Source organism: Falco rusticolus, chromosome 3 (assembly GCF_015220075.1).
Source record: "Falco rusticolus isolate bFalRus1 chromosome 3, bFalRus1.pri, whole genome shotgun sequence".
In the NCBI taxonomy this organism is placed as follows: Eukaryota; Metazoa; Chordata; class Aves; order Falconiformes; family Falconidae; genus Falco; species Falco rusticolus.
This window is the reverse complement of record NC_051189.1, coordinates 118,646,223-118,668,392: the sequence shown is the minus strand read 5'-3', so window position 1 is coordinate 118,668,392 and position 22,170 is coordinate 118,646,223. Positions and strand designations below refer to the sequence as shown.

General features: G+C 42.6%; 1 protein-coding gene across 2 annotated transcripts; it reads left to right on the top strand.

Moving 5' to 3' along the window:
* Nucleotides 1–525: 525 nt before the first annotated feature.
* Nucleotides 526–20,838, top strand: MTF1 (metal regulatory transcription factor 1). 2 transcript variants are annotated; one of them, XM_037379360.1, is made up of 11 exons: nt 526–610; nt 978–1,442; nt 8,155–8,393; nt 8,822–8,953; nt 9,471–9,544; nt 10,064–10,197; nt 11,019–11,096; nt 12,142–12,244; nt 12,830–13,386; nt 14,277–14,343; nt 15,384–20,838. In XM_037379360.1, exons 2-11 carry the CDS (start codon nt 1,029–1,031, stop codon nt 15,767–15,769), a joined length of 2,184 nt encoding a protein of 727 aa, XP_037235257.1. In that variant the 5' UTR covers nt 526–610; nt 978–1,028; the 3' UTR covers nt 15,770–20,838. The 2 variants fall into 2 exon arrangements, with proteins under 2 accessions (XP_037235257.1, XP_037235256.1); XM_037379359.1 differs by having other exon boundaries at nt 15,351–20,838.
* Nucleotides 20,839–22,170: the final 1,332 nt, after the last annotated feature.

The following is a 22,170-nucleotide window of genomic DNA, read 5'->3' as shown; positions in this document are numbered from 1 at the left end:
GGAGCCGCAGGCGCTGGCAGGGTGCAGGGGAGACACGGGTGCAGCTGTAAGGAAGGGAGGCCTCGTCCCTGAGGGGCTCTGCGACGTACAGCATCCTGAGTGGCCGGGGCACAGGTGTTTGCTGGGCAGCAAGCAGCCTGTGCTGCGGGGCCCGGGGTTGGTGTTGGTGCTGCGGGCCCCGGGGCCTGTGCAGGCCCGCGCCGAGGGGAAGCGGGAGTGCCGAGAACTGTCTCAGCCCGCGCGCTCTGCCTGCACACTGCCGCCTGGGGAAGAAACAGCCGGGTTTCTCGTGTAACTGTATTTCGATGCTCTACGCCTATGTGAAGGCCGGCTGCGGTGCGTGCACGGTGTACCCGCCGCTGCGGGGCCTCCCGCCGCCTGCTGCAGCCCGGGGCGCGGGAGAGGGTGTGGGGGTGTGAGTGTGGGCGTGTGCGCGCGCGCCACCAAGCGCGTAGGCGCAGCCCGCCCCGCCCCCGCCCCTTCCCGTGGGGCCCCGCGGTAGGCGTGGAGCTCCCGTCGGGCCGTGCGCGGCCGGAAGCGGAAGTGAGTGTGCTGGTAATCATGGTGCCGCTGGGGTGGGGAAGGAGGTGCCGCCGCTGCCGGGAGCCCGGTGAGCGCGGCGGGGCTGGCTGGAGGGCGGCGGGGCTGCGCCCGGGCGTCTGGGCTGTGGGGCGGCGCGGTCCCGTGCCGGCCCTGGCAGTGGCTCCCTGCGGGGCGGCGTGGCAGCGGGGGCCGGGCCGGGTGGGGTAGTGTCGCGCTCGGGGAGGGGACGCCTTCCCCGGCCCACGGGGCGGGGGCCGCGGCGCACGGCTCGGTGCCTCCGCCGCCGTCTCCGCCCGCCCCGCGACCGGGTGCGTGGCCTGGGTCGTGGGGCGCCCGCGCGACGCTGTGCCGCGGAGCGGAGTGGGGGGCCGGGCTGGGGGGCAGATCCGCCTGACACCCCCACCCCCCTCCCGCCGCCCGTCCTTCTGTTGCAGATGAGTCGTTACGGTCGAACTTCACGATATCGCACTGAGAGGCGGTGAGCCATGGGGGAGAACAGTCCTGAAGGCAACGTTATCTACTATGAAGTGGAGGAAGACGATTTAACCCAGGATGACAATATGATGAGGTTTGCTGACAAAAACGGGCTGGTTTCTTCATCGTCTGGGACAGTCTATGACAGGACAACTGTTCTCATAGAGCAGGACCACAATGTCTTGGAAGATGATGAGGATGAAGGACAGTGTGGTGATCACTTGCCTTTTTTACCAGAGGGTCATGAAGAAGGATTTCATTTAATAGCAGACCATGAAGGAATGTCCCAGGGTTATGTGCAACACATTATTTCTCCAGATCAGATTCATCTAACGATAAATCCTGGTTCAACTCCTATGCCAAGAAATATTGAAGGAGCAACGCTCACTTTGCAGTCTGAATGCCCAGAAACCAAGCTTAAAGAAGTAAGTAGCTAAATATCATTCTGAATTTTGTGCTTATTGTGAGTGCTTTTCACCCGGTGACCTTAAATGCCTTGAAAATGTGTTTTTCAGAGCTGTTTGCTGGGAGGTAGACAGAAGTTTCCCTTGTTCTTAAAGGTTACCACACAGCGAATTACACTCCGTTAAATCTGCTGTTACTTCTAGTGATAGTAATGCTTTGTGCTGGTAGGGTATGACTGTTTCTACAGCTGCTTAGTGGGTCAGTGGCAAAGCTGTGAGTGTCATCAGTTTTCACTCAAATATTTGGCTGCTTCCTTGTGAAGCAGCTAGGAAGCACTTTTTTTCAAGCAGTAGCACACTAGATAACAGGGGAGTGCGCTACTGAAAGTGTGTTTATATTAGTAGTGTATGTAACTGTAGTAGTTTTTTATTTTTCTTCTGTTTGGGCAATTATTTCCTGAATTCAGAGATAACTAAGAAGAGCATGAGCTCTGTTACTTTGTGGTTAACCACACTGAGAAAAACACATCCAAGTTACAGGTTAAATTCCAGACTGTTGGCGCTAGTTTTAGGTACAGTAAAACTTAAGATGCCAGACTTAAAATTACTTGTAGTTTTATTGTGTCATTCACAGGGGAACTGTGAGAAGAAAATAAGGAAAGCTTTAAACCACCATCTGTTGTGTTTTGAAAGCTTGAGTCAGTTTACATATTCAAAATGGCAATCAGTTTTAATTCTGTTTCCTTCATGAATTCTGCCTGGGTGCAGAGTGGTGAGGGCTTGTCCAGACTGACTTGGGATTCTTGTTTTTTAGGTGCAAAAGCAATGTGAAGTTAACTGATACACCGACATGGTGACAACTTTGTGGTCCTTTTTGGCCCTTCTGAGTTAAACAAAGCAGGATATATACACGTGTCTGTGCTAGTATCAGTGGTAGTAGTATCAACTACTTGTGTAACTAATACTCAGTGTAAGAGAGAATTGCAGAAATGAGCCCTTGCTGGGAGAGGAAGCTGGGTCTGAGTGGTCTGAATAATTCAGATTAGCAGGGAACCTTCATTATTGTGTTCTCGGCAGCAAGGAAATGGGGCTGTAGGAGGTCAGCTCTGCAATTACGAAACTTCTGGACTCAGGTTTGTTCAATAAGCCCATTTATGTCTAAGGAACTCCTTTTGCTCAGTTATTACTCATTTTAGCTACTGCTCTACCCTACATCCTTAGCTGCTAAAACATCTGATTTTTGTATGTCAGTCATATCAGTAGTTTCTTTTTGTAGGGTAATAAGCTTGCAATCCGTGGTGTCTGCAAACAGGGTGTACAAGCTAAAACATGTGTTGGTGATTGCACATACAATTAAACTGATTTTATTTAGTCACCTCTCCTTTTTTAAAAAAGGCTTGTAAGACCTGGAATTTCCTGATGAAATCCTCTATCTGAATTTATTTTTCACCTCAAACTAATTTTCTGTGGTGGGGGGAGGGGAGTTACACTATAATTCATGTGCAGTGGAAACAAACCCTAAGCATATGTGATGCTTCCATCTTGTAAAAGCCCTTTTTGTCCTGCTGTTTCAAATGCTTGGTAAGTTGTCTGCAGATGGGGAGGGGAAAGCTCTAAAACCCCTGAACATTTGGCTCCTCTCTAAAAGGCAGCAGTCCAGTTCTTTGGTGCTTTCAAAGCATCTGCAGCAGTTCTAACAGTGAAGATAACTGTTATTAAGTCTTACGTTTTCAGGTCAGTCTTAGACATTTATGAAGCAAAATAGGGTTTTACACCTCATTGATTACCTTTAATTTCCTTTTGTTACATTATACTTCTCTCACTATACTTCTGTCTGTAAGAGTAAATGTGATTGTCTTGTATTTCATATTAATTAATTTTTGTCTTTATTGGTGATGTAGGAAAATTAGCAATTTAAGGGGAAATATCTTAAACACAAGATGAGTTAAAGGCAAACTGAGTGGTTTAAGCAGACTTTGGCAGTGTGTCAGGCTCCATTTTCACCAGTCTTGTTGATTATTGGTCGATTAGTTCCTGCTTCTAAGGTAAATGCTTAATTAAGGCTCTTCTAGCTTCCCTCTGGTGCATCTCCTTGGAGAGATAGCACACTGTCCTTTGCAAAAAGCGTATGTGATGCAGCTACAGCCTTTGTCTTCAAAGCAACTTGTTTGTGTATGCTTTGCATCCTTGCCATCTGTGTCTTTTCCTGTGCTGCCATGTTTCTTTTTTGTTGTTGCTTGCATATGGTGATAGTCTTGAGTACTTGCCGCTGTAACCGCAGGTCTTTCGCGGTCAGTGTCTACATAGTTTTATGTGTATGATCAGCGCTTATTTGATGGGCTAATGTGAGAAGATAATTACATGCTTGCTGCTTTACAGAAAGTTTTATTTTGCTTAGAATGTGGTGGTAGTATTGCTTCTGTCTGCAGTATGCTTAAAATAATTTGTGAAAGATTTGGCCTTTGATAGAAGGGGGAGCACTGCAAGGCCATTGTCATAGTGGAGGCCATTAAACTGGAAGTGTTTCCTGCTGTCTTCCTTTAAGTACATGCACTGGCAGCTAGGAACCAAATCCTTAATTTATAATTAATATTCTCCCTTTTTTTTCTTTTGGTTGTCTTGTTTCACTTTTCTAGAACTAAATGTGAACACATAGAAAGCTTAACAGACTTCTCACTTGATTTTAGGTAGTTTATGCTTGTGTCAAATCACTTGTGGATTATGGGAAGTACTGTGGAGAGTGTACTGCAGTGTATGTAAAATGTTAATTTCCAGCTGTCTTAAAACGCTTAATAGGGAACATTCAATTTGATAATCCTTGGTGAGGATAATGTACCCCTTCATCTAATAAAATGTACTTTCTGACCTTGTGTCTGTGCGTTATCAGTCTATGCTCTTGTGTTTTGGCTGACTCAACGCAACCAAACTTCTTAATTATGTACAGTCTGTATCATAATGCTTGGATATTTGTTGATAACTTTTACTTGGTTTGAACTATAAATTTAAGCCAAGTTGCTTTACAGTGAAATTACTGTTTCCTTCTTTGTACAATGCTTCTAATAATGCCAGGTGACTAGATAAAAATGTGGAGACCTCCAGAATCTCTTCCAGTTACTGTTGGTCATACCATCTAGATCATTTGTTCAATTTAAACACTTGATGCTTTTCATCTTTCCTCTTTTTACTGTCTTGTAATAAATCAAGGGGGAATCAGATGCAAACATCGACAGCTGCTTTTGGTGTAGTGTACTGCTTCCATTGCTTTAGCACACATATATTTCTTGACTAGAAAATCTGTAGTAAGTTAAATGCTTCATAGTAAACCTTGGATCACAGGAGGAGAAAGATTCAGCAAGAATTTGCTCTGTATTGTGAATTTCACAGCAGACTGTCAGGTCACGAGTCCGAACATGGCATGTTCTTACATGTTATCACAGGAATTCATCATATTCCCTGTACTTAGGACAGCCTAGGTAACTAGTGGCTATCGAAATAGAGAAAACAGTGTATCTTAAATAGAATGTAGTATTAAAAGAAATTGAATTAATCTCCTAATTAGCTGCTTTTTTAAAAAAATAAAAAATTAAAGCTGCTACAGTGGATTGTAGAGTAGGTCCTCTTCCCTGTCCATTTTGTTAAAAGAAAACATAGAACCACAAACAAATTGCCAGTCTCCCTTGTTAGATGGGAATGTGGTGAGGACTGGAAGAAGTGGCCCTTCAACAGGGCAAGATATTTTGAGAGAGGAGGTTTTTTGTGTTTTGGCAGTAAGGCTCCTGAACTGTAGTTTTCAATAAGCCCCTTAGTATGGGTAATATCCTAGTAAGACTGACAGAAAAAAATACTTTTTTATACTTGTTTTTCCTCCATCCTCTTAATTTCTTTCTGCTATCCTTTCCTCCCCTTCTGTATTTTGCAATAGCTCAATATTTTTCCTGGTAGTTACAGTTCTGTGAGATAGTGTTGCTTCTCATCTGTTATGTGAAATAGGAGAAGCATGGAGAACTGGTTCCTGGATGTGTAATTCACTGTTCAATTCTCTATTTGAGGGTAAAGTTTCTCCCTGGATTGAGTGATAAGTGTTGATAATAAATAGCTTGAAATCTCATCTCCATTTAGCAATATGCTGTTAACATCAACTATTATGTAAGGGGCAGGAATTGAGTTCAGTACTAGCTAAAATGAAAACTACTGCTACTTACTTTATAGTTGTCTTATGGCTTTCTGGCTTTATAGTTACGATATTTCTATGCTCTGTGTAAAGATCTCTTTTATATCTAACCTGCTCTAATATTCTCCAAACACTAAGGTTTTATCAAAGGGAGGTGAAGGTAGATGCTCGCCTGTTGTGGTATCAACAAGAGACTGCAGATTGTGACTACACAGGAGATTGCTCGGCTCCTGAATACGCAGACTTTATAAAGCTTTCTTAAAGGGGTCCTACTGGCAACCCTGTCCCCCACAAAACAGGTTGGAAGAAACTGAGAGACTATTTTTTTTTTGTTTGTTTCTCCTTATGGAGAGCCATCTAGAACCCAAATTATACCTGGTATAAGTTTGTGCCAGGGCGCTGTGTGACTGCAGTGCTTCCTGGGCAGCTGTCAGGACAACGTGTTTAGTTAAGCGAAATCCCTGCTCTTGCTGAAGAGCTGCCCTTGTTCTAGAGGTGATCAGGACAGGTAGAGCCTGGGACTGAGTAACCTGGTGGTTACGCCCTGAGACGTGTGCTGTGGTGCTTAGACCCCGGTTCTGTAGTTACAGTTACGAAGGCCTTAAACATATATAGAGAGAGGAGTGAAAGCATGCAATGGATTATCCTTTGAGTGCTTCGGTTCTCAGGGACTTGGTGTAGGATCTAGGAGGCATGCTTTTAAGAGGAAATGCCAAGTGCACGTGGCTCAAATTGACAGCATTAAGGGCTGTTACGCCGACTATTTGAGAAACAGAACCTGAAGGCATGTACCTTCCTTTGTACCTTATAGCACTGGTATGGTCCAACAGTGCCAACAGCTGTTAGCGTGATAATACTAGTAATAACGTGCTCCCGATGCCCTCAGCCGTCCTTATTCTTGTGCCTTTGTAGTATGTGAATGGGAGATGTTTTTGGGACAAACACAAATGCGTTTGAGATCCATTTACAGATCTCGTAGTGGTTTTACTGAGGGCCCATTGTCTCTTTCATAAATGAGATGTTACACAAAGCATTATTCAAATTTAGTTATTTTATGGAAGGATTAAAAAAATACTTGGTTCTTAATTAGCCACACCAAGAACAATGTGGTTTTGGTATTGCTCCTACTTAACATATCTATCTAAATTTCCATTATTCTGAGAGGAGCATGACTTCAGATAAAGTGATTTTATACTTACCCGATCAAGGCATTCCATGTTACTCTTTTCCCAGCTTCCAAGCCATGGTGGTAGAGAGCTGTGCTTATCAAATGCTCTTTTCTGATGGGTGTATATAAAGAAAAAACCTGTAAGTGTTGCACGTCCATTATGTATAGGTTCATCCAGTTCTGCTGGTACCAACCCCCAATTCAGTATTGGTTTTTTTGAAGACAGGCTCCAGCCTTTTCTGAGCAGTAATGCTAGGTACTGTGACTGAGGTGCTTTGAGCCTTGGAAAAGAGGAAGATCGCTGCCTTATGTCCTGTTGTATAACCTTCCCGACCAGTTGTTAAAGAGTACTAAATCTGCAAGTTCCTGCTCCTTTGTTGTGAGTTTGCATTGCCTTTCTAAACTTTCCAAATCAACATCTTTGGGAATCCTCTTCTGCATCTTGCCTGTCAACCCTCAAGTCCTCTCTTGGGCTCTGTGATCACTTTTAGATGTTAAGGTTTCTCAACTACAACAATCAAATGGAAGCTGTCAGTCTGATAATTAATGTTGAAGATAAATTTATTCAAGCATCTCTGATGACTTATTCCTTCTACTTCATGAGAGAGAATGAGATTTAATTAAGTGTTATGACTTGCACACTGGAAGCTTCTACATGGTCTCTTTCTGCCTGTTGCAGAAGCTGGGAAGGCTACCAAATCTAGTTCAATATGGAATTGCTTCCTGGTGATGTAGATAGTTGGCTGAGAAATCTGTAATACTTGCCTTTTGATGTAAAACACCTTGTTTCATTCGTTACAGCCAATGCCTGAAGTGTAAACACAGAAGAGAACAACAAAGTACAAGGAAGGGTGCTTTTGTGGTAAAATGAAGTAATAAATGGATCGATGGTTAGACCATAGGAGATGGTGAAAACTATAGTTCTCATTCAAGGTGTTAATGGGAATTCAGCACACAGGGCAGTGCTTTTGAGGGCCTGGTTGTGAAAGTATGTTTTCTCTTGTCTTCCTCTTCCACAAATAAGTAGCTCTGCTAGAAGTACCTGAGTGAAATACAGGTGCTGCATGCATGAAAAGCAGGTAGGTTTGGTAGCCTCTTGGTGTCCTTCCCAGCTGTTTTATCATATTTTTAGAAATGTTTCAGACTGTTTTTCCTTTTTTCTCCTGTTAGATGATTATTCTATAAGGTCAGCCTGCTTTCCAGTGTGTGCCACTCCTTCCTCACATAGCACAGCAGAAATATTGTTACCTGATAATTAAATGCAATAATTTTTGTTTGTTTGCCTGTGGGGTCAAAATCTATTCCATTGTCTTTGATGTTTAACTGCAGTTCTACCCTGTTTGGATTTCAGAAATGCTTAAGAATTACTAAGTACGCAGCATTTTGTCTCTTAGGTTAAGAGGTACCAGTGCACCTTTGAGGGCTGTCCGCGCACCTATAGCACTGCAGGAAACCTGCGCACTCACCAAAAGACACATCGTGGGGAATACACTTTTGTCTGCAATCAAGAAGGCTGTGGCAAGGCCTTTCTCACCTCCTACAGCCTCAAAATCCACGTTCGAGTGCACACTAAGGAAAAGCCGTTTGAATGTGATGTGCAGGGCTGTGAAAAGGCATTCAATACACTGTACAGGTAGGAGGTCTCTGCCTGTTTCTCTTGTAGACATGGCTGTTGCAGTTTTGCTGGTTGCATCTACTTTTTGTTTGTGTCTGGATACAACTGTTACACTTCTTCCAGGTACAGATGCGAAAATAACCCCCCTCCCCTGAAAATGTGGAAATGCTATACCAAGAGTAGTTTGAGAGAACCTGTGGTGACATACTTAGCTTATTTATATTGCAAGAGTGTTGAAGATGGTGCACAATCACAAGGAATTCTCAGATTTGCTTGGGGACTTCGGAAGTGATACCAGTTACTTTCATAAGCTGGTTACCTTCCATTCAGCATGTGTTAAGCCTTTGATCCTGTCCTGCACATTTGAATGAATGACTTGTTTGTCTCGGGTAGGGGCTCTCTCGCCCTACGAGTCATGAGAGGGATTTTTTTGGCATGCTTTTTAGGTTGAAAGCACATCAGAGGCTTCACACAGGGAAAACATTTAACTGTGAATCAGAAGGCTGCAGTAAATACTTTACAACGCACAGTGATCTGAGGAAGCACATTCGAACACACACAGGAGAAAAGCCATTTCGGTAAGTAGCTGGATGGCACTTTTTATTTCTGTGGGACTTATGTAATGGGCCACCTGTGCCAAAGGGCAGCTTTTACTGTTCTGAATGAAAAGCTGCTCTTGTGATGAAAAAAGTGAAGGTGGCCAGCATTTGAACATGTTTGTTCTAGAGCTCCCTCAGCTGCCTGTAAAAGTGGGTGAAATGGCTGTCTTCAAAGATAATAGTCAAGCTATGTTTTTTTTACCAAATGTGTGTGCCACAATGAGCATGTTTTTAAAACGTATTGCTGCATCTCTGCTGTGGTGCAATGTTTATTCCATGAAGGAGCCCCCAATGCTTGAATTTTAAAGTCCCATTCAGAGCCCTGCTGTAGTCTCTGTAGAATGCAGAGCAGCTGTTGGGAGACAGCTGATTACTAGCACAGATTAGCATTAGGCCTGCTTTTCAGAGTCCTGGGACTGTTGCAAAGCATGATCTAAGGTTGTAATTAGTGCATCAAAGAAGCCTGATGCTAACTGTTCTGTGATGCCTTATTCAGGTGTGAGCATGACGGCTGTGGAAAGGCTTTTGCTGCAAGCCACCACCTTAAAACACATGTTAGGACACATACTGGTAAGTCCCAAGGGTTTTCTTTTTCTTAATTGAGCGTATTCAGTTTATACTAACTCTCTGAATCTTAATATGTATTTATACTTACGTATAATAAGTGGGTGACACCAAGCTGGGTGGTGCAGTTGATAGGCTTGAGGGAAGGAATGCGATCCAGAGGGGCTGGAGAAGTGTGCTGATGTCAACCTCAAGTTTAACAAGGCCAGTCACAAACTCTAGCACCTGGTGAGGGCAACCCCCAATATTCAATTTGTGCACTTCCATTTATGCTTGACAGGTCTTGAATTTCATGAATGTTTCACAAATCTATTGGTAATGAGGCATAAAAATTAAATGTTGTGTTCTTGCATCGGTGCACGTGGTAAAATGGCAGTTTTTATCTGCAGGACTCCCAAGAATGCTGAATGTGTGAAGTAGCATTAAACAGTCTTGTTTGTATAAAATATTATTACTCTCCTAGGTGCTTTAGTATGTGTCTGATACAATGTTTGTAAGTTTATATGTGTTCTGTGCTGCCTATAGGGGAGAAACCCTTCTTCTGTCCCAGTAACGGCTGTGAGAAGACTTTTAGTACACAGTATAGTCTCAAGAGTCACATGAAAGGTCATGAGAAAGGACATTCCTATAATGCACTTCCCAATAACAATGTGTCTGAGGTTAGTGGCACTTCTTCCTAAGGCTGCCATGTTTGATGGTGATAAAACCGTATTTTTGGGAATAAGTTACTTGTCTGTGTCTTTAAAGATGTATCCTATAAGACTGGGATTTTCAAAGGGAATTTTAACTACTTGGTGCCTCGTCTCCCGAGAAGAAACCCATGGGTGCCTCTCTTTTGAACTGAGAATTCAGTTTAAATTCTGGAATTTCTGGCATTCAAGGTGGCGGTGTAGGGTTTGTTCTCATATGCTGTGTTTACAGTGTGCTGATAATAAACAGTGGGACCAGTATTTCTGAAACTTCTAGTGTGGTATTTGATTACCAAATGTTATTTAGAAAAGCTCATCTAAATTTGTCTATTCATTTTAATCACATTTAAAATTAACGTTTGGGCTACTGCTGCTTTGATGAGTATGCCATGTACCCAGGTTTATAGGCAATTATATCTATATGATCATGCTTTCCTTATAGATTCTTATGTTTTAATCAATACTGTGTAATAAGCGTGTGACGTAAAATAAATGCTGACTGTTAAGGTTTAATTTTATTTTCTATAGGCTAATTCATTCCTGTGCTAATTTAAAATTCTAGGTCATTTGATTTTTTTTGGAAGTAAGGTGAAAGAGATGTTAAGAATCCTTGATAGGTGCTAAGTATCTTTTGCTATAATAATGTTCCTTTTGATTTTAGAACTGAGACATGGCTCACATATAGGTAAAAAAGTTTCTGTGAAGGCAGAATTGTATGGACTCTTAAAAAGTAAAACATTTCTGACGCTATTTTTTTAATATGTAACATAATTTGTTTTTCTCCTTTACAGGATACAAGCCACTCACTTTGTCTGAGTGACTTAAGCCTCATATCAACAGATTCAGAATTGCGGGAGAACTCTAATCCGGTGAGTTACTGCCCTGGAATTCCCTCACCTGTAACTTGAGTTTTGCTTTTTTCTGGCAACGTGCTTGTCCTGTCAACGAGAACGTGGCAGATCAGATATGTATGACTGTGGGTTCTGCTTCGCTTGTTCAGGCCTCCAGCACGCTCTGCTTGAGGCTTTCATTTCACTAGTGGGAGAGATGTACTTCTTCACAGAAAGAGTGACTTTGGATAGAATTGTTTTAGATGTACTGAATACTGCTTTTTTTTTGTCTTGTGGCAGTTTGCAGGAGGCTCTTTCTTGACAAAAAAGATGCACGTTTCTTACATACCCTATTGAGCCTGTAAATCTGATGTATTATTGCTGTCCTTTTTGGAGTGTTGGAACAAAAAATAAATATTTCTGCCTAAAAGCAGAATAACTTGAGTGAAAGCGGGGCATTTTCCAAAATTTGCAGTGCTTAATTCAACCTGTTTTTAAAGGCTCTGCATGTGGTTTTACCATAATAATGTTCTTGCCTATTGATAACTGTTGACTGAGCTTAAATTTTACATAGATGAAAATTGTGTACTGATGAGGATGTCACTCTTTTGTGCTTCAATGTGGAAGCAGTATGCAGCTTTTTAATGCATTCAGTTCCTAGAGCAGTGTGGGTGACTAACAGTGCACAGTCCATGATACAATCTAAGTAGAACTATTTTGTTTCTGCTCCTGAAAAGGTTTCACAAACAGCCAAGGACAAATTAACGTCTGTTTCTGTTTCTAACAGAGTATTAAAAAGGGTTAAACAAAGTGTGGATGCAGAAGAATGTATTTTGCTTTTGAAGGACTTATTTCTGTAAGGTTTCGCTCATTATGTTAGCAAATTTGATTATGAGTAATAAAACCTAAGTGTCATTTTACACTAGGTAAGTGAAATATGTTGCCTTTCCCGAAGGTGGCTGGTTAATTGGAGAGGTATTTCTGACATTCATACGCTCCTTGACTGGGATTTGTGCAAAGTATAAAGGAGACCTGAGATAGAACATCATCTGATGTCTTTTCCTCTTTACTTTCTATTCACCAGACACATGGACAAGATCTTAGCACAATCTCACCAGCAAGCATCTTTGAGTCTATGTTTCAGAGCCCAGATCATACTGCAAATCAAGACGACTCTCAGCAGACAGGTACGGATTGTATCTGCATTATTTTGAGAGGGCGCTTTTTGACAGTTCTCCCCCTCTGTTGGCACGTACTTAAGTCAGCATTTCAGACTGAAGATTACTGCCCCACATAACTCTTAAGCAGCGAACAGAACCTCAGTGCTGAAGTTCTTCTGTGTTGGAAATGCGCTGTGTTTGCCGATGGCATGACACTCGGACAGCAACAAGGGAACTGACCAAGTATTGTTGTACATGCTGACATTGATGCTCTCCGACTCTCCACACAAGGATTTTCAAGCTTCCTCTATTGATGTAGCTGCATGAACCAGCTCATAAAAAGGCTTCTTAGAGGGAGCTAACGAGGCTGATCAGCTTGTGTGTAGCATTCAGTGATACCAGCTTCTTGAACTTGGATGTACCTTTAGATTTCACTGTCTAGCGTTAAATAGATTTCACTATCTAGTGTTAAATGTTTTTGAGAACTAGGCTGAAGACGTAAAAGTGGTGGTGCTCAGCAAAAATCCATCAGCTAGCTAAGTTTGAAAAAGTTGTTTATTCAGATCTTATGAGATCTGAGGTATTTATATTTTTCTTTGTTTCTTTTGGCAGCTGCCTTGATTGAAGGTTTTAATGGCGATGCAGACTCGGTCGCTGCTGCTCCACCTTCTGCAGGAGACTCGGCATCGTTGTCTCTTCCACTTGTACTGCAGCTTGGCATCTCTGAGCCTTCGCATTCAGCGCTGCAAGCCTCAGCAGCACCTGCTGCTCCCTCCTCCATAGGAGCCAGCTCACAGCAAGCTGCATTTGGAAATCCTGCAACTGTTTTACAATCCCCAGAAGTGCCTGTTCCTCACAGCACACAGTTTGCAGCCAGTCACCAAGACTTCCTGCAGCACACTCAGACGCCACCGCAGCCCATTGTGCAGGGACTTCCAGTGGTTGCTGGGGCATCTGCCCCAACAGCATCAAGTGCCACTGAGCCCCTGTCAGCTGTAGTTCAGACTGTGCCTGTTGGTGCGAACTCTGTTCTGACCAGTAACCCAACTATAACAATTACTCCTTCTCAGAGCACTGCTATTCTGCAGTCCAGCATTGTCATGGGAGAGCAAAACTTACAATGGATCTTAAATGGTGCCACTGGTTCTCCACAAAGCCAAGAACAAATGGTTAGTGTATCCAGCGTGGCTTTGGCATGGCTTGGACCATCTTTCTTCCTCCAGGACTCCTTGTTTTTAAAAGGAAGGTGGTCAAACCTGTAATTGTTAGATACAAACCAGGATGCAGTATTGTATAATGCTTATCACATTGATATGTATAAATGTGTCACTGTTGCAGTCTCTAAAATAGCTAGAGAGATAAACAGAAAACAGAGAAATGCAGGGTGCAGAGAGAACTTGCTTTCTTCTATTCCCCAGCGACAGGCTTCTCTCAGTAGGTGGTGTCAGCTTGGTTTATCCAGGACAGTGCACCACATGGCCCGAGAATAAATGTGGGTTTTAATCTATTATTTTGACAAGTAGAGGCACAAAAGACTGTGGAAAGTTTGTGTTTAGGCATTTTGTAATCTCTCTCTTTTTAATTTAGCCTGATAAAGATAATGAAAAGTTTTCTGGCAAAACAGTATTTCTGGTTCTCCAGTAAATCTGGATAGCTGAGACTTTGTGTTTTATCTTTAAGAATACTGCCACCTTTAGGCTTTCTCAGTTGGAAATGGTGGAGTGAATGGCTGCAGGTACACACAGCGTGAGCAAGCAGAGCAGTTTTTTCTGAGTTCAGTCATTCAGTTGTCAAAACCCCACAAGCTGTGTTAATAAGCACATATATTAGTGCGGAGGGTGATTACTCCCCATCTTTACAAATATTGACATAGTACTGAGTTTTGGAATAGCCAGAACATAGCCCAGAACCAAACTTAAATGTCATAATCTAATTGTTTTCCTGTGTGGCCCCTTTGGAATATATGTACAATTGTGTCTTTTGCAGCTGTTTAGTATTTGAACAATAGAAATATGATTGTAATCAACTCACACTTTTTTCTTTTTTTTTTTCTTTAAAGCCACAAGTTCCAAAAGTAGTAGAAAAGGTTTTTTTTACCACTGCGTTACCAGTAGCTGGCAACACAGGTAAGCTTGACACTGAACTTGCTTTTCTCTCTTTCTCTGTTCGTAGTACTGTTCGCTTCACCAGCTTTTGTGGTGAATTCTTTTATTGCTTGCAGAAATGTTGAAGAAATTTCTTTTTCTTTTTTTTTTTTTTAACCTTCCTGAGGTTTTAAGTGCAGTCTGCTGTAGACTCATAGGTGTTTGTGTTGAGGTCTGTCCTGTAGTAGTTTCTCTAACAACTTGTAAGGTAATCAGGTTGACAAATTAGGTCCAGTATTCATAATAATGGTATTTTAATGATGTAGAAAAATAAAAGACAGAAATGAAAGGATATTATTTGGTTTTTGTTCTTTTAAATGAAGACATGGAACAGGTAGTGAACTAGTAAACTTAATCAGTTCTTTAACAATTGATTTTGGTAAGCATTATTTGTGAGATTCATCAAAATGACACAGAACTGTAGAAGTTGTGTCCCATAACATGCTTCCTACAGTGCTGTTATATTGCAAAGATGAATTGGAGTCAAGAGAGATGAGGTGAGTTTAAAACTTAAATTTTAAAAAAGAAAAGAAGCCAGGCAAGTGGAGCAGCATGGGGAGAGTGAGGAGAAGTGTGAGAAGCAAGATGGGAGAGGGAAGTGGACTAGAGAAAATGAACAGGGAAAATACCTGTGTTGGTGCCGAGGGGTAGAATAGCTGGTGTAATGTTGTATCATTGTCTTCAAAAATTAGTGTGTAGGGACTGGGGCATTTGAATGCCCTTCTATTGGATTTTATGCTGTAAAAGTCACAGTGTTTGTTAGAGAAGGGGGAGGAGAGTGAAAATTTAGATCAGATTTCTAATGCCTGGGTTCAGCCTGAACAAGTTGCTCATCAGCAGAGAGTACCTGACACTTTTTTTCTTTATTGATCATCTGCTGCAGGGTATTCATTGTGCTTGAACAAAGACAGACATAATCTCTGCTGCAAGGTGCTTACAATCTAATTTAACAAAGATGATCTGTCTTTCCCTGCTGTGAAATTATGTAGTTCTGTTGTGTTTTGTCTTTGTTTCACCTTCAGGAAACCCTGTTCAGCAGATTGGTCTCAGTGTTCCTGTCATTATTATAAAGCAGGAGGAGGCCTGCCAGTGTCAGTGTGCCTGCCGAGACTCTGCCAAGGACAAAGCCACCATTAAGAAGGAATGTTCCTCACCTGATTCAAAAGCTTTGGAGCAGCCAGCTCCCCAGCTGCAGCCTCAGACCTTTCCTTCCTCTTCCTCTTCTTTATGCGGGCAGAGCAGTCAGATAGTTAACCCTTCAGACTCTCAGACTGAAACGTTAAGTGCCATGGATGTATCGGACTTCCTGTCCCTCCAGAGCCCTGAAAGCCCATCTAATATAATTCCAATCGAAGCACTACTGCAGGGGGAAGAAGAAATTGGTTTGAATAGCAGCTTCTCTAAGTGAAGATGTTCCAGATTTTCCTTTGCACCTGGAGGGTAAACCCCTTCTCCTTAGAAGCAGAAACTGAAGGATTGATTCTTTCTCCTTCCTCTTTGGAAGTTTTGTGGCTTATTTCTGCTTCACAGATGTCATCTTAGTCACGTCCCAGGTACATCCATCTTTGAGAATCTATCTAAAAAAAGAAAAGGTAAAAAAAAAAAGAAAAAAAGAGTAAGTTATATATGAACTGTTTTGGCTGCACTGTCTGTCACTTTTGCTTGTCATATGTGAACACAGAAGTTAAGGTTACTCGTTTGCAGAAAGATTTTAAAAAGAAAAAAGGGGGGTAGTTTGTCTCCAATTGCACATCACTTATGTTTGGGATTAAGGTACTGGCAGCAAGTGGGTCTTTGTTACAACTCCTTGGGTCTATAATTTTCTTCTGTCTCTTATGTCTGATGCTAACCATGCACTATAAGGGGAGCCCAGGAAAGGGCTTTGCTGTAGTAGAAAATGGCATTGTTGTAGAAGATGATTTATCTGCAATTTTATTGGAATGCAATTGTCACATCACTGAGTTGGGAGCTGATGCCTGGGTTTGCTTTGTACTAATGCTGTTACTAAAGCCTACAGAAACTTTTGGGGAGTTTATTTCAGTAGAGCACAAGTACCTTGTGCTCCCAATAGATCTGTTCATTTAATTTCATTAGGACTTAGAAGTGTGGTGGCAGACACTGTTTCACAACATGGAAACACAATCGGAGCCCCTGCTTACTCAGGCTCAAAGAGTCTTGTTTTCTTTGCCTCTCTTTGAAGGATGCAGTGAGTCCCAGATGTAGTCAGATTGGTGCCTGCTGCTCTTTTGATTTATTTGGCTCTGTTTGGAAACAAGTCATCCTCTTAACCCCCGCGACTGTTTAATCAGGAGCATGGTGCCTTTGCTGGTTACTCTCATCTTTTGTCAAGAGCAACTCTAGGAAAATTTTCGGAATGATTCAACATAAATTCAGTTTGGATTCAGCAAGTCTGTCCTTCAGCTGTCCATAAATGCTTATTTTTTTTTCTGTTAAGCTATATAATGTCTGCCTGAATCTGCCTCCAACCTACTGCAATGCCAGCTTTTTGTGCACGGGGCTATTTCTTGACTAAAAGATGTTACACAACATAGTAGTTTTTCATATCAAACTGAAAGTCTATATTCTAACCTACTCAGGGTAAATAAAACACAAACCCCCCTTCCACCAAAAAGCCTGTAATGTTGCAATAAATGCAGTCTCATTCTAAATGGTTTATTTATGCTGCATTATTTTAAAAGATGTAATTTTATAGTGTTTTATCCATCTTTCTGGCTTTGGCTGTTAGTCTTTTTGTGTTAAAGGAGAGAATATTAAATAGTCTTTATTCAGTTTACAGTGTTGTCATTAGTGAGATACAAAGATAATGACTATAAGCCAATTAATGTGGAGTGTGTCTGCGCACTAAATTTAGGAATGCAAACGTGTAGTGGATAGAGATTGTTCACGTTCTGTATTTGATCAAAGCTGCTCTCTGTACCTGCTGGGGGGAGAATGATGAGTGCAGCCAGACCTTCCCAGGATGCTGGATGACTAGCAGGTTTTTTAACCCTCTTGTGACATGCTCTGTGTAGCCTTACCAACGCTGTGTCACAGTCTTAGCTGAGACAGTGGCTGAAGCCATCTCACGTGCTATTCTCTCGTGAACGCGCTGCCACGGCACAGATGGAAACGGGTTGCAGGGAGCTGGCTTTTCACCTCTCTGGTAACTTGCTTCCAGTTAAGCACAGAAGGGTAGAACTGGGTCCCGTTAGGGTGAACGAGAGGGAAGAGAGGCTGTGTGAAGAATGCTTTGTGCCTGGGGAGTGGCGTGTTGCTCTGCTAGGGCAGAATGCTCTTGTTTGGTAATTGCGGTGATGAGCTTGGGGGCACCAGCTGAACTGGAAACATGCTAATTGTTTCCTCTGTGTGTGTGTTGGCGCATGTTGTGCTGTGCAGTGCTGTTGCAGTGGGGAATGTGGGTCCTGCAGCAATAAGGTTTGCATCCACAAAATGCCAATTAACAAAGCGTTTTGTGTTTTGTTCTTGTAGTGGTGATCTCCAGAGGGCCGTGAGATGGTGGCCCCCTTTGCTTTTCTCCTACAGCTTCATTTTGTGATGCAGTTTGGTTGCACAGCAGCAAGAACTGCTTTGAACACAAAACAAAGTCTCAGGCCTTCGTGGCCGAGATTGCGCTCACAGGGATGAGTCTCCTGCCAGCTCTTGCGTAGAGCTCCGCTTCGGAGGAGCGTGAGCAGAGGAGCTGCGCGGGGGTCCCGTGGGGGCACAGGCTACTGCAAGGGGCCTCGTGCCTTTCCTTTGGCGTGGTGCAACAGTGGTGTTTGAAGGCGAGTGGATGTATGTGTGTGTGCATGTGAGAGACTCTGCCAGTGCAGGAGCGTGTGTGTTCCCCTGGAACTGTGGGGTTTTCTCTGATGGGGAGAAGGGTACCAGACGTGGCCTGAAATGTGACAGCTGGGGGATTTTGCAACCTCTTCTGAGCCTTTCCGTTCTTTCAGGGAGGCGCTTTTCTATGCTACTTTTGCTACTCATGACTTAGTCCACCTAAACCACGCTTCTGTTTGGACCAGATAGCATCTTCAGAAACTCTGACAGAAATGAGTAAAGAATCTACCAAAGGCTTTGAAATCTGCAGCTAATTTGGAAATGTGGTGATTGGCAGCAGTGAGGTGCTGCACGCATCCTTTCTGAGTGGGTGTCAGAGGGTGACCTCTCCGTTTTCTCTTCACAGCTACTGTTCTCTGTTGATGTGTTCTAGGAAAAGCAATGCGTTTTGAGTTTATGCTGACTTCTAGGTACATTGGGTTTGCCATTACTCTCTTGTATGTACATCAGGGTGGCTGCAATTCAGGTGAAGCTAATAAGAGCTTGTAATGAGGCAAGAGCAGTGTGATTCTGTGAACGCACAGGCTGCTGCGCTATGGACTGTGCATCCCACCTGGTTGCATTGTACAGATGTGTGCTTTTGTTGTGTCATCGGTCTGCTTTCCAGAGTGTTCCATGTCGCATGTATCTGATACATTTCACAGCAGACATTTGTACCATCCCCAGTGCTGTGTGATCAAATGGGATGGTCATTAACACGCTTGGATGGGAGGAGATCCGCCAGCAGCTGGCAAGAGAGGGCAGCTGCAGCAAAGCCCTTAGATTCCATGATGCCAGAGAGTTTTCTGTCCTTCTCCTCTTGTTGCCCCAGCATTTAGCATATTCACAATAACATTTTTAATAAAGGGGAGCATTTTTACTGTTGTAGATCTGATAAGACATTGGATTCCCAGAAAGGGGCATGTTCTGTTAATATGTTGGAGCCTCTGAGAACAGTGTGCCCTCCCTCTGCAAAATCTGCGTCTCACAAGTCCCTTTAATTATCAGTCAGAGAGCAAAACTGTGCTGCTCCGGGTCATTCTGTGTTTAAGGTTTTGATGTTTGTGGCTTGTGGGGATTCGCTTGGTTACATACAGTTTCTAGACAGGTGCAGAAGCTTAAATGTGTGGAGTGGGTCAAATTACCAACATTAGTAGCTCTAGTCGCCAGGCAGTGACCCAAGCAAGCAGATGCTTGGCATGCAGTTGAAGGCTGTGGAAGTTGCTTTTCATGCTTGTAGATGGTAGAGGGATGGAAAATCAGCACTGTTTAAATGCTGGTACTGAATTATATAGAACAAAGTACGAATTGGGCACTTCTGTAATGCTGACTGTGTCCAGAAAGACTAGTTCACAGAACCTCATACCGGTATCTAAAATGCACTTTAGGTTATTTTATCTTTAACCCAATTGCTGCAATTTCTTTTGTATATACTTTCACAAAGTTTATTTTTGCTCTGAGTAAAAGTTAACAGGGGTGTGCAAAGAAGAGCACTTAACTTGGTGCAATACTTGTAGCTAAAGATCATTGTCCCATGTGGTCGGTCTGTCTGTGTCTGTCTAACTGAATATATATAGTAACTAGCTCAGTGACATACTGCCCTTCCCTGTCTGTATCCAAGAGAAATTATGCATCATTAGCAAATGTCCAATCTATGCAAATATTCCACTGAGAGCACTGTGCTTTAGCAGGCCTTTTCTCTCATGCTTTCTGGTGGGCTGCTTGTCACTTCTGTTGGACACGGCTGTGTTCCTCGCTGTATGTTCTTTCTCCCTTGGCCTCCGCTCTGTTCTGCCACCCAAGTAGGAACAGAAGTGACAAGCTGTTCTGAAACAGGCATGTTGCACCTTTAAAATTTGTCTTCGAGATAGTTTTTGATGTCATGTTATCTGCCTTACTTTCATGGAGGATGGCGCTTCTGCAGTCATCCAAGATATTGTTTTTGCAACTGCAGCAACGTTGTTAAACTGTTTACACTATTCTTCCTGCACCAATTACAAACAAGGCTCGGAGATCGAATTAACAACTGGCCTGTCGGTTGTGGAACTGCTGGGGGAGATTAGTTAAGGTGTAATTGACCTTGGAGTTGATTGGAGGAAAAAAGCTGTTCCTGACTGGGGGGAGCACAGCTAGCGACCGAAGGGAGAGGCAGCCAGTTCTGCCATGCAGAGCAGAAGGGATCTTGGTGTTACCTTCTTTGTTCTGCTGCTGGCTGGCTGTGAGACCTTGGGCAAGTCACTTAACCTTTCCCTGCCTTGGTTTCCTCCCTGTGAAATGAGGACAATGGAACTTGTCTTTGTAAAATGCTTTGAGATCTGTGGGTGAAGAGTCCTTGGCATTAGTTGTCGGAGCTAGCTGGGCAGAACTATTAGAGTCAATTTGGACTGTAAGGCAAAAAAAAAAAAGGCATGTCTTTTAATATACCCTACAAATTTCTGATTGCATAGTTTTTAATTGTACACTATTTTTTCCGTAACATATTTTGGAAACAATGTCAAGTTTTTATAAATGTTACCGGTAGTCGATACTCATGGACAGGGCTGAACTTTTAACTTTTTTGCGTCTCGTCTTGATATATATCATATGTTCTAGAAGTTGGATTCTGTGTCTGCACTGAGAAATGCAAATTAAACTGGATATTTATGTAGTCGTGTACATAGTCTAAGTGTGTGTGTTCTTGGAACTAGTTTAAAAATCCCACACCATGCTTTTGGTGGTGTGCAAGCTGGCCAAAATTTGGTTCATTATGCAGTGTACACTTTCTCAAATAAATGCAGTTTCTACTTTTTCTTAAAAGAAATTTTTTTCATATGATCTTTTTCAGCAAAATCAAGGGTATGTTTTTGCAGTACCGTAGTTACAGTAGCTGGTATTTCTTGCTGTGTAGCTTTGTGTCCTTCCACTTGCTTATTGAACCGGAGCTATCTGTCTGACCCTTGTTTTGGAGAGAGAGTTGTAGTTGCAGTTCTATTTCACAGACCAGCATCAGCGTGGTGGGCAGGGATGCGCAAACCTCGAGCCTGGTTAGTTACCGAAGTAGTCTTCAGCATTGACGTCTGCAGAATTGTCAAACCGGGAAGTCCAGGAGAACCGCAGGTTGTCCGCTTACTGCTTGTGTTCCGTTTGATGCATATGGGGAGCTGGGCAGTGGTCTTGGAGATGACAAAATAAAAGAACCCCAGTTTTTTCAAGAATGTGTGTATGGTATTAAAGGAATTTATTTAACTATGAAACATGGGAACAAATGTGCTTACATTGAGCAATGTGAAGATGTTAGTTACAGGTACAGTACTTCCAAAGGAAGAGCATCTCCAAAACCCAAAAAAAAGAGTAAATATGAATTTGTATTTTTTGAAGAATGTAAAATGTGAAATAATGGTGTTTGCTTAATTGCTCATTTTGTATGAAGTTAATATTGTACTTTGAAATATCTGCAAAGAAGTGGAAATTAACTTTTTTGGAATTGAAAGCAATATTAATACTAATGAAATCCTAATTAAATGCTTATTTAAACGTTGTGTTAAAATAGTCTTTCCTAAGAGTATTTATAAATACATCCGAGAGATGAGTGTGAGCATCCTTCCCCTGATCTTAGGCGCATGAAGGTAACCCCATTCCCTGCCCTACCAGCAATGACCTTTGTAAACTTCCTATCCTCGAACTCTCTGCGGTGTGGCTAAGAGGTAGAGTGGAAATGATGAATTTACGAATTTTTCTTTGTATGTGAAATGCTCTGCAGTCCCTTTAATGCAAACACCAGCTGTGCTCGATGCAGCAGAGGTGAGAAAGACAAAATTTCCTGTTGGTAAAGATGGTAGTTGTAGCATCCCTGCTTTGGAAGTTGCAGGTATGGGGTACCTCCCAGGGAAGAGAATGGGAACTTTGGGGAAAGCTAGTGGCAATAAGGAAAATGGACTGAACCTCCCTGCTCAATAAATCGAGATTTCTGTGATGCAAAGCATTTCCACGTGGCAAAAAAAACCCCAT

Excerpts from the sequence above, each read along its gene's own strand:
- MTF1 (XM_037379359.1), top strand. The coding sequence starts at position 1,029 with ATGGGGGAGAACAGTCCTGAAGGCAACGTTATCTACTATGAAGTGGAG. Across the intron at positions 1,443-8,154 it reads CAGAAACCAAGCTTAAAGAA|GTTAAGAGGTACCAGTGCAC; the intron begins GTAAGTAGCTAA and ends TTTGTCTCTTAG. Across the intron at positions 11,097-12,141 it reads TGCGGGAGAACTCTAATCCG|ACACATGGACAAGATCTTAG; the intron begins GTGAGTTACTGC and ends TCTATTCACCAG.